Raw genomic sequence first — 12,995 nt, forward strand, 5'->3', positions numbered from 1 at the left:
CCCATTTGTCCGTCCCAAAGTGGGGGTTCGAGTGGTCATCATTTGTTCATCCCTCAAATAGTCCTTCAGTCCTGCAGTGGGCCGGGCCATGGCAGGAGGGGGAGGGGGCCCCAATATTCCAAGATTAGAATCCTGGGTCATAACGGTCACATCATTTCCAGGAATACCTCCGGGTCCATTCCAGAAAAGTGACATTTCCAGAGCTCGTGGCAAAGAGGATACAAGTGTACGGACCCACAGCCCTGGGGCAGCTGGGGGGCGGGGGTTGGTATTGGGGCTTGGGGGATGAGTAGGAGCTTGCCAGCCCAGGAAGTCCAGGCCAGGAGGCCAGAGCTGCCTGTGGGGCTGGGAGATCCTTTCCAAGCAGCAGGGAGTTCCAGCCTCTTTCCCCCACCCAGGTCCTGGCCGTCAGGCTCCTTCTTCATCCCACACTGCCTTCACCCTCACTCCCCTGTCAGCCCCAGGCCTCTGCTCCTCCGGGGCCGCTGAGAGGACCCGGGAGAGGCTGGCCTGCTGCCCCAGCCCAGGGCCCCACACCGGGATCCAAGCCAAAACCCTCTCCCCAGCAGACCCCAGCTCCACCAGCAGTTTCTTTCTAAAAAGAGGTTTTTATTGCCTTTGGTCCACAGTCAACATTTCACATTATCTCTTGGTCCCAGGGCTCCTGGCCGGGGGCCAGTCCTGGGTAGGACCTCCGGGTGGGGATCCTAGTGCAGAGAACTTGTCCTCTTCCCTTGGTAGAGGAATGCAGATAAGTATGGGAAGGTGGGGGCGGGAGGTGGTTCTCCCTGTTCTACCCAGAACTCTGTTGTCCTGGCTGGGCCTCAGTTTCCCCACTAGCCCCTGGGACGAGCCACAGGTGAGTCTGAGGGGGCTAGAGAAATCCAGTTCCCACAAGACCTCACATATTTTGGACTCTGGCCTGGCCCTCTCTCCTAGGGGCCACCTTCCTTCCCGGCACCCCTTTCTGCCTTCCTTCCCACAACTGCTCCTCAAAAAAAAGGAAAAATTTCTTTCATTAAAACTGCCTGAAACTTCTGTGGGTACAGAAACCACAAACTGATCAGAAGAGAAAAGGGAAGAAAAGGAGAGGCAACCGGAAACCATTCAGGGCTGGTCCCCTCCCCGCCCCGGTGTCTTCCTCAAACCCCCACAGCTCAAGCCCAAAGCCTGCTGGGAAATCTGCGGTGGCCGGAGCCCTCCCACCGCTCAGGTCTGCCCCTGCCTCACCCCTTCCCCATAAGCTCTCAGCCGGCAGCGCTCAGACAAGGAGAAAAACAAGACAAGCACAGAAGAACCCCAAAACCACACGTAGCGATGTGTGGAGACGCCCGCACGGGTGCCTCAGTAACCAGCCTCCTCCTGGGGGTGGTAGGGGGCGTACTCCAGGGCCTCCCCTGAGCCCGGGCACTCGCCCACAGCCGCCGAAGCCCCATCGGCCGGGGGGCCTTGAGGGCAGTACTTGGGGTCACAGATCTGGCGCCCCAAGCCAAAGACCTGGCCGCTCTGGTTGGCACCCTTCGCGTGGCCCATCTGCAGGGACACGGAGGAGTTGTCACACTTGTCGGTCCCCAGCTTGGTGTCGTAGATATGCCGCCGGGTCCCCGGAGCCGTCATGCCCACCTGGACGGGAGGAGAGAGCTCAGGGCTGGAGGAAGGTGGAGGAGGGATGCCCAGCAGCACTGGCCCCCCACCCCCCACCATCCCCAGCTGTCTCCGCCCCTGACCGGGCCCCTCCCCGCCCTGCGGGGACGCCCTCTCTCTTCTGCCCCTGTGCCGAGCTGATCCCCACAACGAGCGACCCCCTCCCTGGAAACCCCCCGGCATCTGCGTCCGGCTCTCCCTGCCGGCAGGAAGCTCCCCAGGTTGGGGCCGAGGTCCCCCAAGTACCCGGGAGTTCCGAGACCGTTGTACGGATGCAGGCAACGTGCAAGAGAGCGCATCCCGGGAGCCCAAGCCACCAGTGTTGGACGGGCCCCCGGGCGCTCCTCTGAGGGAAAATGGGACCCAGAGCCTGGCGGCAGCTTCCCCAGGGACAGGCAACAAGCGGGGGCAGGGACAGAGAAGGGACAGGCGGAGCGGCAGGAGAGTGACCCAGGGTGGGATCCTCCGTGGGGGGCAGCCACGTCCATGGGGCAAGGAGGAGACCAGGGGGCGGCGGCCGGGGGTCCGGTGGGAGCCCCACCTGGCTGGCACACTTGTTGGTGCCCATCTGGAGACTGATGGTCGAGTGGTCCATGGGGGGCAGGATGTGGTTCTTGGGGTCGTACAGATGCCTTCTTGTGCCGTAGGCCGTCATGCCCGACTGGCTGGCGCCCTTGTTGGTGCCCATCTGCAGGGAGGGAGGCAGGAGCGGTGAGGCCTCTACATCCTGCCCTGAACCTGAGGGGGCCCAGGGCTGGACAGGGTCTGGGTCCCAGGGGCAGCCCCCACCCCCCACCGCGGCGGGCGCAGGGCCGGAGGCAGGGCAGCCCACCTGGAGCCCAATGACGCACTGGCCGGCCCTCATGGTGGCATCGTCAAAGTTGCGCTCCTGCTTCTCTGAGTACTTGACACCAATGTCCACGCCGCTCTGGAGCCCCTTTGTCTTGGCCTGGAAGGGAGGGGTGCTGGGAGGGTCACAGAGGGGCCACCGGGACCCTCGAGCCCGGCCCAGACCCACGCGACCGTGGGGATCCGGCTCCAACCCCCCCCTGCCCCCAGGGGACAGCTCAGCTCAGAGCGGGAGTTCCGGAGGCCCGTCGTCACCAGCCACCCTGGGCCGCCTCCCGTCACCTCCTGCTACCCGAGCCTCCAGAAACCCACCTGCTCGCCCACACCTGCCCCTGCCCCCGCCCCTCCCTGGTCTCCCCGCTCCATTCCCCGCATGGCGGCCCCAGGGTGCTCAGGAAATGCCTCTTGGCTCGCAATTCCCTCCTCCTGAAATGCTGTTCCAGCCCTCCCTAGTCACTAGACCGCACACCTGGGTCCAAGGCCCCCTTCTTCAGGCTGCTTCTCACAGTTTAGAACTTTTCTATCATCTACAAGAAAGTGAAGATCGAACCCTCGTGTCCACTCAGGCCTCCGGGGGTGGGTGTGTGTCTGCCGCGGCTCGTGGCTTCCCACACACAGGCCGCTCTGGCACGGGAGGTTGCTCTCGGGGAGGCTGCCCCGTTCGGCCCTGAACCCCAAGTGCCTGGAGCCTCGGGCGGGACTGAATCCAGGGCGTCTCTCAAGCCCCGTGGACCGCAGGAGCGTCCCTGCCTCCCTCTGGGCCTCACCTTCCCGGCCAGGGCGAGAAGAGACACCTGCACCTGTGTCATGTTCCCGCTCTCAAACAGGTCGTTGGCCTCAAACAGGTCCACGGGGTTCATGCCGTAGCTGACCATGGCCTTGATGAAGGTGGACAGGTTCTCCAGCTGGGGAAGGCAGGGGACGGACCATGAGGCGGCCTGGCCGCATGCCTGGCGGGCGGAGGAGGTCCCTGCGCCCGCCCTCGTGATGCCTCCAGGCCCTCACCTGGTGCCAGTTCTGCATGGAGCGGTTGATCTTGGGGACCGAGCCTGGTTGCAGCTTATTCATGAGTCTGGGGCAGGGGACACACGGGGAACGTCCATGAGTGCAGGGGAACCTCAGAGATGTAAGAGACTCATTCTACACTTGGTCACACCCAGGCCTTCCCTGGCAGCCTTGCTGCCTCTTCCCAGGCCTCAGTTTCCCCTCCTGCAACGTACGCTTCACCCGCAAGGAAGCAGGGACCCAGGACCATGGTGGCAGGTGTCAGTGCCACAGCGGGGGGCGGGGGGAGCTGGGAATTCCCACTCCGCAGTGGAGCCTGGAGGCCCTCCCGCTATGGGGAGGGCGGAAGGTAAGGGTGCTCGTGGTCAGTAACCCAAGAAAACGAAAGACAGGAAAGACCCGAGACCAGAGACCCATTGCAGGGAGAGGGCGCAGGCTTCCCGCCAGAGGTGGATGGAGGACAGGCAGCCTCCAGCCCCCTCCCAGCCCCTGCACTCACGTGCACAGGATGACTCCATCTTTCAGACCCTTCTGGAAGTCAGGCCCGATAGACAGGCCTGTGAGCCCCTCGATCCAGCCGCGGAGCTCTGCCTCCTTCTGGGGGTCATATTTGGACAGCAGCTGGAGGAGCAGAGGGCACAGGGCGGGGGTGAGGCCAGGTGGGCCGCTGGGGACCCGGGGAGCTCCCCGGCCACGGCCCTCCCCTGCCACCAGCGCACAGACACTGGCCAGGGAAGACAGCGGTGGGGGGCACGGGGTGGGAGTGGGGGGCTCCTGCTCTGGCTGCTTCCAGCAGCACCTTGTCCCCTGGAGAGGCTGCCTCTTCTCTGCTGTTTTTAGATAGTTGTGAGACACTCATAATGTTGACCATTTTCACCATTATCGAGTGAACAGCTCAGAGGTTTTTAATACACTCACGATGTTGTGCAACCTTCACCTTGGTCTAGGTCCAGAACATTCCATCAACCCGAAACCCTGTTCCCATCAGCCATCACCCTCGTCTCTCTCCCCAGCCCCTGTCACCTCTAACCTCCTTCCCGTCTGCAGATGAGCCTGGTCTGGCCGTGTCACACGCAGGGGCTCACACCCCACGTGGCCGCCTGTGTCTGGTTCCCTCCCTGAGCGTTGTGGGCTCGGGGTTCATCCCCGGGGCCGTGTGTGGGGGCGCCTCGCTCCTGCTGGTGGCTGAGGGATGCTCCCATGTGCGGGGACATGCTGTGTGTATCTGTTCATTCGTGAATGGACATTTGTGTTGCTTCTACCTTCTGGCTATTGCGAGTAACACTTGTATCAACTTCCACGTGTCCGGTTTTCAGTCCTTGTGGGTGTGTATCTAGGAGTGGAATCACTGGGTCACAGGGTAACTCCATGTTTGATATACTGAGGAACCACCAAACCCGTCTCTGTCCCTTGAACTGACTGTACCAGTTACTGCCACAGGGCCTTTGCACAAGTTGTCACTTCTGACTCAGATGTTCACATGGCTGGGTCTCTCCCTTCAATCCACTCTCCAATTCAGCTTGAGGTTCCCCTCCTTGGAGAGGGCGTCCCTGACTACCCCAGCTATGAAGGCCTCCTCACACCCCTGTCTCCCCCACCCTACCTTGTTTTACTTCTTTTATCTTTATACAAAATGCCTCCTCGCTTGGGAGCCACCCCTTGAACTTTGCTTCCCAACTCACTGCTGTTTCTGCAGTCCCTAGATGGTGGGATAAAAATGCTCCTGGTCCCCCATCAGTGCACACCCAGTACCCACAAACACATACACACACTCTGTTCCCAATGGCAGCAGCTCAGGGCATCAAAGGGCAAAAGGGCCAGAGGCCCAGAGAAGTCAGGGAGCCCCAGGCCAGGGTGTGGTGTGGGCAAACGCAGTCAGCCCCAACGTGGCTCCTGGAGTGCAGAGACAGGAAGCTGGGTCTGGTCCCCCTCCGGTTGCAGACTGTCCAGCTCAGAGGGCTTTCTGCTCTGGACCCACACAGATCCTGCCCTGGACACTTTCCCTTCCTGTCCCTCTGCCCCCACCAGGGGACTGGGACCCAGAGCCACCCTCTGCAGACCCAATTCCTCCTCTCAGCTCTGCTCCTAGCTCCCATGACCCTGGACACAGTTATCTCCCTGTGCCTCAGTTTCCCCATCTATGTTTGCCATTGTTTGCCCAAGGACCTCCTGAACCAGGCCCCACCTCCTGGGTCCTGCGTATAAACCCCATGGCAGCGTGGGATCGGGGCAGAGCACCGCAGACACAAAGGCAGGGAGGCTGGTCTGCTAACTTGATCCTCCCTCCTCTCCCCCCCCCCCCCCCCCCCCCCCCCCGGTTCCCACAGCCCAGCAGCCCTGCCCTGAAGAATGAAAAGCCCAGTGCAAGGGAGGCCGGCTGGTCTGGACGCCTGGCATACCTGCCCAGGGCCGGGCCGGGTCCCTAGTGGCTCCTGAGGGCGGGTTCCTGGGCCAAGGAGCCAGGCCAGCCCCGCCTGGAGCCCCTGCCTGCACACAGGCGCGCGCGCGCGCACACACACACACACACACACACACACACTCCCGTGTCCAGCGGCCTTCAGCACATTCCTCCTCACCGCAAACTGCCTGGAATGCAGGGGCTGCCTCCCTGCTAAATCGGGACCAGCTGTTCCCAGAGGTCTAGACCCCCCAGCCAGCCGGAAATGGAGTGACAGCTCAGGGACGCGGTGGACACCAGCCTGCCTTCACGCCAACCAGCCGGGGGCAAACTGAGGCACACAGGGCAGGCAGACGTCTCCAGAGATCTTAACTTCTTCCTAAGTAGCTGGTAAAGTGGGCGCGACGTGGGTTGCAAGCCCCAGGTTTCCAGTGCTGCTGCAGCCCGGGGGACCGGGGCAAGCTGGCCATGGCCTTCCCGTTCCCCAGACGTGCACCCCGCGGGCCGGTCCCAGGGAGCCTTCTGCCCTCATCCCAGACAGAGCAGGTCGAGGCACGCCCCACCTCGCTCAGTCTGAGGACGCTGCCCTCCTCTTCCTGCGGCCCCGGGGAGACCGGGAGGGCTGCCCGCCAGGCGCTGCGGCCATCAGGAGCTCGGTCCGAGTCCTCACTCCGCCGCCCGCAAGCTGTGCGGTTCTGGGCGGCGGGTCTGACGTCTCTGAGCCTGGCTACAAACGCACAGGGAGGGCCCTTAAACCTCTGTGCGGTGGAGCAGGGCAGCAGGGCAGTCCGGCAGCCCCTGCACCCGTCGCCCTGCGTGCACATCCACGCCATGCAGTTGGGGCTGGAGTGGAGAGCAGTGTGTTTAGGGAAGGTTCTGGATCTTGCTGGGTCACCCAGCCTCCGTTCCCCAAGCCTTGGCCATCTTCCCTCTAAGGGGCTGGAGGGAGGCCCTGCGGTGGGCCTGCGGTCTGCGACCCCCGGGGTGCCAGTGGGCCGGGCGCCTGCATGGGGCCGGCAGGGCCGCACCTTCCACGTGCCCGGGCAGGCTCCCGGGGGCTGCTGGCTCTGGGGCCGCATTCCCAGGGGCCCGGAAGGAGGCTGCATGGGGCTGACAAACTGCCCTCCGGCTGGAAGGGCCTGGAGTGTGACCGGCCTGGGACATCTCCCTGGCTCTGGGAGCACCCCCTGCTCCCCCTTCCCTAGCACGTGACCCTCCGCAGGTGTGTGCCCCTCTCTGAGCCAGATCAGCAAGTGCTCTCTCAGAAGCGTCTGGCCCAGGCCCCACCCGTGTTTCTAGCTTGCAAACCCCACACCTTTCAGGATTACATTCGGGCCCGGCACACCCGGTAGATCCCTTTGCTGTTGCTTTAACTGTGTCAGATGCGGACAAAGAGAAGTTACCAGCGAGCAGCTGCGCACCCCCCCCCGCCCCCCGCCCCCGCCCCCGCCCCCGCCCCCGCCCCCGCCCCGCAGCCCAACTTCCCCCTCCGCGCCCTGCCCCCGCCAGGTGTTCGAGGTGGGGAAATTCCTGCGGGGGGGCCACACCCTTTCCAAACTACGCGGGGCCCCCTCCCTCCCCCTCCCGAAGCCCGTGTGGCCAGGGACCGCGGAGGGCGCCGCCGGGGTCCCCTCAGACCCTCGGGGTCAAGTCCTCGCCGCCGCGAGGGAGCCCGGCGCTGTGGCGCTGGGGGAGGGAGGGCGTTCGGCTGCGGCAGGGCTGGGGCCAGGGCTCAGAGCCCGCCCGCCCCGGCTGTCGGACGGAGCCGGACCGCAGACCTCACCGCCCGCGGCGGCGGACGGAGCCCGCGGCGCACGCCCCGAGCGGAGCGCCCGGCGCGGGGGACGGAGAGGGCTGGGGTCGGGGTCGGGGTCCGGCCATTCTCCCGGGGCTCACGCGCGCCGCCCGCCACGCGAAGGGGAGCCCGCCGGGGGTCCGGGCCGCGCGCCCCGCCGAGCCGCGACGGCCTCGCCCGGCGGACACGGCGCGCCCCGCACTCACCCGGTTCCTGACCTCGGCCGACAGCCCGTACGAGGGCCCCTTGTTGAACTGCGTGGAGCTCATGGTGGCGGCGCGGCGGGACGCGGCGGGCCGGGCCGGGTCGGGGCGCCGGGGGGGGGGGGGGGGGGACGCGCGGGGCCGGCGCCCCGCCCCCGCCGCCCATTGGCCCCGGCGCGCATGTCCTTATAAGGCCGGGCCGCGCCGGGCTCCCGCGGCCGCCCCGACCCCCGCCCCGGACGCGCGCCCTGTCCCCGGGGCCAGGAGGGGCGGCACGGCCCCGCGGCACGGCCGGGCCACAGCGGCGCGGCCGCGGAGACGGGGCCAGGCAGTCCTGTCCTCTCCCTGCCGGCAGACTGGGGCCGGCTCTGGCCCCCTTCCCGCACCCTTCGGCGCCGCGATGGGAAAGGGGGGGGTGCGCTGGGCGGGACCCTGGTCCCCTGGGGCTCGAATGGGGACCCCTCTCTGCCGCACGGGGACGCCTCCCGCTCGACGCCCTTCCTGGGAGCTCCCATAGCTGGGGCGTGGACAGGGGACCTGGGGCAGGCTTCTCAAAGCAGGGGCGGCGGGAGCTGGGGCTTTGACGTTGGAGTAGGAGTTTGCCAGTCCAGAAGGGACGGTGCTCCTGGCAGAACAAAGGGTGCGAAGCCCTGAAGAGACTGCCAGCGCTGGAAGCACGTAGAGCTCGATGGGACGGATCAGGGGAGGGGCGTTGGGATGAGAAAGGGCTTTGAATCTCCCACCCTGGAAGGACAGGGAACAGGAAGCAGTAGAACAGGGACTCCACGTCCAGGCGTCCTGGGGCTAGAGCAGAGGCTGTGGAGTCTTCCAAGCCAGGCACACACGTGCTGCTCAACAGGTGGTGTGTGCGTGTACAGATAAATCAATAAGTTAATAAATAAATGACAGAAAACATGAATTTACTCGTTCAGTAATTCATTCATTCATCCACGGACACAACCACTCACTGCTCTCTGACATCGCTTCCGGGTCAGTCCCTTGCTCGGAAATGCTGGTCACAGACCTTAGCACCGGCCCTTCCCGTTCCTGGAAAGACAGAGCCCGGCACAGACTCCCACCCCTGTCCCACAGGAGCAAGTACAGGACACAAGAGTCTGAAGGAGGGATGGAGGACACTGGAGGGGACGTGGTGGCTCCACCAGAGGCGCCAAGGAAAGCTGCATATAGGAGGGGCGTGGGAAGTGGGGTTTTAAAGCATGAGTAGGAGTCGGACACATTTGACAAGCCGCTCATTGGGCTCTGTGAGGGCTCAGCAACAACTCACCCCTCCCCTGCCCCTTCCCTGGGAAGCGCATCTCCCCAGTCCCCACTCCCTAGATATCTGCTACCTCTCTGCCGCTCATCCGCCATTCCATCTATCTGAAGAGCTTTTCTTCAGGGTTCAAGTTCTAGCCGCTGGTCTTGGAGGAGTCCCTTGGGCCTCAGTTTCCTTGTCTGTAAAACGAGGAAGCAGCACGCAGCGGGGAGTCCACAATGAGCCGGTCTGGCTCTGAGTGTGGGGATAGTGTGGTTTGTTGGGATCTAGGTGGGGAGCTGTGAGGCCGATGGGACCCTGGAGCAGCAGGGAGGCCAGGAGGGGGGCCGGCTGGAGTCCTTGCGGGGTCTGCTGGGGCCTGGGAGTCAGCGGGACCCGTGGCACGGTGAATGGCAGCCTGTGGCTGTCAGCAGTCAAGCGTGGCCCGGGCTCCTGCCCCAGCCCGTGGCGGTCTGTGGCTGCCGGATCTCCTTGGCACGCCCAGCCTCTGATGCTTGTCCAGGGAGCCTCCGTGGCTCTGGGGACACCACCTGCACTGGAGACTCTGGGACAGAGAGGCTGGTTGTGACCCCTGCCTGTGCCCACTCAGGCAAGCATGTTCGCAGGGCAGTGGCTGCCTGTGTTCTGAGGCCGGGGTGGGGGCAGGCAGAGCTCCCCGCGCGCTGTCCACCGGGACGGGGGGGGGCGGGGGGGGTGGTCGCCGGCAGCTCTGTGGCCGCCCCGCAGCAAGCCCTCCAAGAATGTCGGTACACCGGAGGGGGCCCAGGCTTCCCTTCATTAGATTTTAATCAATCCTGGCTTAAAGTCAAATTCAGATTTTGCAAAACCTCTGCACACATTTGGAACAACTTGGGGGTGTGTGTTTTCCTGTTCAGAGTAAGTTGTACACAACTGCGCCCCCTCGCCCCGTCTGGAAAGCTCCTCACAGCCCCTGGCTTTGCTGTCAGCGTGAAGTGGGTTAATCTGCTGCGGTCCCAGCAGCACAGGCCGATCTGAGATACGGGTTGTCCAGTCAACACACGCAAATTTCTTAGGAACTTTGGCCTCCGTTGAAAACCTGGCAAGGAGGGGCGCCTGGGTGGCTCAGTGGATTGGGCCGCTGCCTTCGGCTCAGGTCATGTTCTCAGTGTCCTGGGATCAAGCCCCGCATCGGGCTCTTTGCTTGGCAGGAGCCTGCTTTTCTCTCTCTCTCTCTCTGCCTGACTCTCCGCCTGCTTGTGATCTCTCTCTCTGTCAAATAAATAAATAAAATCTTAAAAAAAAAAAAGAAAACCTGGCAAGGAGACTGGGTCTCTGTAGCTGCCCTCTGCCCGTGTCCCCCGGGGACTCACTCATCCTCCCAGGACTGAGCCCCCGGGAGACTGCGGGGCTCATGGAGAAGGTGGTGTCGGGTGTCCAAGTACTCTGGGCTGGGGCCTTGGTGATCAAGAGGCCACGGCTGGAGGACCTGGGGTGACAGGACCCCCCAGAATCTCAGCCTTACTAGGTTGGGGGCTGGGCCCGGGGTCTTGGCGGCTGGGCATGGGGACTACAGGTGTGGCAAGGGCCCTTCCCCGCAGCCCCCTCCTGGGCAACCCCATCCCCTCAGTGTCTGAGCTCTCTGAGTGGGACCCTGGGGGGTTAGGGCAGGACCCCAGGTGGGGCCCCCTTTGGGTGCCTCCTGGGGGGCTCCCCTTGCTCTCTGCAAACAGTCATCTCAGGACATAAGCCTAGTGCAGACGACGCAAAACAGTAATAGTAACAATAGCATCTGGGAGGAGGGAGAGGGGGTACCTGTGAGCCCAGGTCAGGAGCCTTCCTGCTCAAAACGGGCCACGCTCCCAGCGGCCCCCTCAATGGAGATGTGCCCAGTGCCGGGTGAACTCTGCACCGTGCCCACGGCCTGTCTCAGGTCCTTTGCCCTGGCCGTGACCTCTGCAGATGCCCCATCCTCCTGGCTCCTTCTCCGCCCTCCCTCCTGTTCTAGGGTCAGCTTCTCGTGAGTCTTCCTGAACCCCCAATGAACTCTCAATCTGCCCCAGGCCGGCTTCCTGCCCCCCACCCCGGCCGCCGGCCACCAGCATGGCCCTGACGCCCCTGCAGCAGTATCCACAGCACCCTGGGACACCCGCTCACCTTCTCACTTCCCCGATTGTCCCCAGAAACGTCCTTCCCTAGCACTTTGGATTGACACTTGGAGCTCTTCCTGGCCACTTTTCTTTCTTCGTGACAGCGGCTTTCCGAGGAGGCCAGCCGCTGGACGACTGCAGTCGGCTGGCCTTGCGGTGTGGATACGTGGGGACGTGTCCCTTGCTTTGGTGGCCCCGAGTTCCTGCGACGTGGCAGTGCGCTCTAGGCGCGCCTCAGCCACAGGTGCCCGCTTCCGCACAAGGCACAGGAGGCCACACGCACTGCGGCCCGCGTCGCGCCGGGAACCGGGCTAGGCTGCGTCTGCGCTCCGGCTCCCACGACACCTGCCAGCCTCTTGCTGGGACGGTTTTCCTCCCTCTGCGCGGGACGCGTGGCTCGGGCGTGAGGCAGTAATTCCGGCAGCGAGCACTCACGGAGCCCTGTGCCAGGCCCAGTGCAGGGCACTCGGGGGAACAGAGGAGAAGGAACTCCGCCTCCTTCGCGGGTGGAACGGGAGGACCCCGTCCGCGCGGCCGGCTCCAGGCACGCGGCTCCCGGGATCGCAGAGCCGGACGGCGGATCTGGAAGGTTCTCTCCGCTTCCTGGGGCAGCTGGAGCTTCCGGCATCCCTGCGCACCCTCCCCCCACCCGGAGGTCGCAGAGACCGCGCCTGCCCCGCGCGTGGGTGGAGGCTCCCATCGGGGACCCGCGCGCGCACGGAGCGCGGGAACCAGGCTCCCGGGGCCGCGGCCCCACTGCCGTCTCCCAGAGCGGGCTCGGGCCCCGGGCCCCCGGGAGCCGCCTTCCCCGTTGGCAGCAGGCCTGGGGTCCACCCTGCTTTGCCAGGGCAGCCGCTCGGGCGTCCTCACCCCGGGTCCCCCCGCCGCCCGCCCTCCTCACTCCTGCTGCGGCGCAGCAGGCGCCCGGGAAGGCTCCCCGCGGTGTTTGCGCGGCGCTCGGGAGGCCTCCGCCACGCCTCCAGGAGGGCGCACGGGGAGCGCGCCCGGGCTGTGCGCCGCGGGGGCGGCGGGGGCGGGCACACCGCAGCGTGTGGCCGCTGCACGGGGGTCTGCGGTGCCGGGAAGCAGGGGACCCTCCTGAGCGACCCGTTCTCGGGGAAAGTCGGGTACTTGCGGGAAGGGAGACCCAGAGGCGACGGAAAGTGGCCCTGAAGCCGCGCTCTCCTCTCGCGCACGCAGCAGGCGCCCCGCGGGGCTCGTGGTCGTCCGCCTTCGCGGGGCTCGTGGTCGTCCGCCTTCGCGGGGAGCCGTGCTCCGACGCAAAAATATGGAACGCTTCACGAATTTGCGTGTCATCCTTGCGCAGGGGCCATGCTAATCTTCTCTGTATCGTTCCAATTTTAGTATATGTGCTGCCGAAGCGAGCACGGGAGAGAGCGCCTCCACAGAGCTATTTAAAGTTCAAAAATAAAGCGACTTTACAGTTAGGTCGCGCTGCTAGAAATGCACGCGCCGTGCTTTTTTCCCCTTAGGGTTCCGTGTAAACGACTCTCTCCTACTATCACGCTTGCTTTGGATGTCTCTGATCGCTAAAACTCTCAAATGTTAACTAACTTAATCTCCCATGCGCACTTTAGCGCCGCGAAGGCTTGTGGGGGATAACATGCAAAAGACCCGGACTAGACGCAGCCCCGCCCCTGGCCGCCCAGGGCCGGCCGCCGCCATCCCAGCGTTCCCTGCGAGCGCAGGGAAGCCG

General features: G+C 64.6%; 1 protein-coding gene and 1 non-coding gene across 3 annotated transcripts; both read right to left on the bottom strand.

Moving 5' to 3' along the window:
- Window positions 1–588: 588 nt before the first annotated feature.
- CNN2 (calponin 2) lies at window positions 589–7,991 on the bottom strand. 2 transcript variants are annotated; one of them, XM_044254722.1, is made up of 7 exons: window positions 7,910–7,991; window positions 3,998–4,119; window positions 3,499–3,565; window positions 3,261–3,398; window positions 2,477–2,593; window positions 2,186–2,332; window positions 589–1,623 (listed from the first exon to the last, which is right to left on the bottom strand). In XM_044254722.1, the coding sequence occupies exons 1-7, from the start codon at window positions 7,958–7,960 to the stop codon at window positions 1,345–1,347; spliced, it is 921 nt and encodes a 306-aa protein (XP_044110657.1). In that variant the 5' UTR covers window positions 7,961–7,991; the 3' UTR covers window positions 589–1,344. The 2 variants fall into 2 exon arrangements, with proteins under 2 accessions (XP_044110657.1, XP_044110656.1); XM_044254721.1 differs by having other exon boundaries at window positions 7,898–7,991.
- A 4,569-nt stretch (window positions 7,992–12,560) lies between these two features.
- Window positions 12,561–12,667, bottom strand: LOC122910953. The gene has a single exon (XR_006385305.1). It is a non-coding gene; the product is annotated as a U6 spliceosomal RNA (small nuclear RNA).
- Window positions 12,668–12,995: the final 328 nt, after the last annotated feature.

Source organism: Neovison vison, chromosome 6 (assembly GCF_020171115.1).
Source record: "Neovison vison isolate M4711 chromosome 6, ASM_NN_V1, whole genome shotgun sequence".
Lineage (NCBI taxonomy): Eukaryota > Metazoa > Chordata > Mammalia > Carnivora > Mustelidae > Neogale > Neogale vison.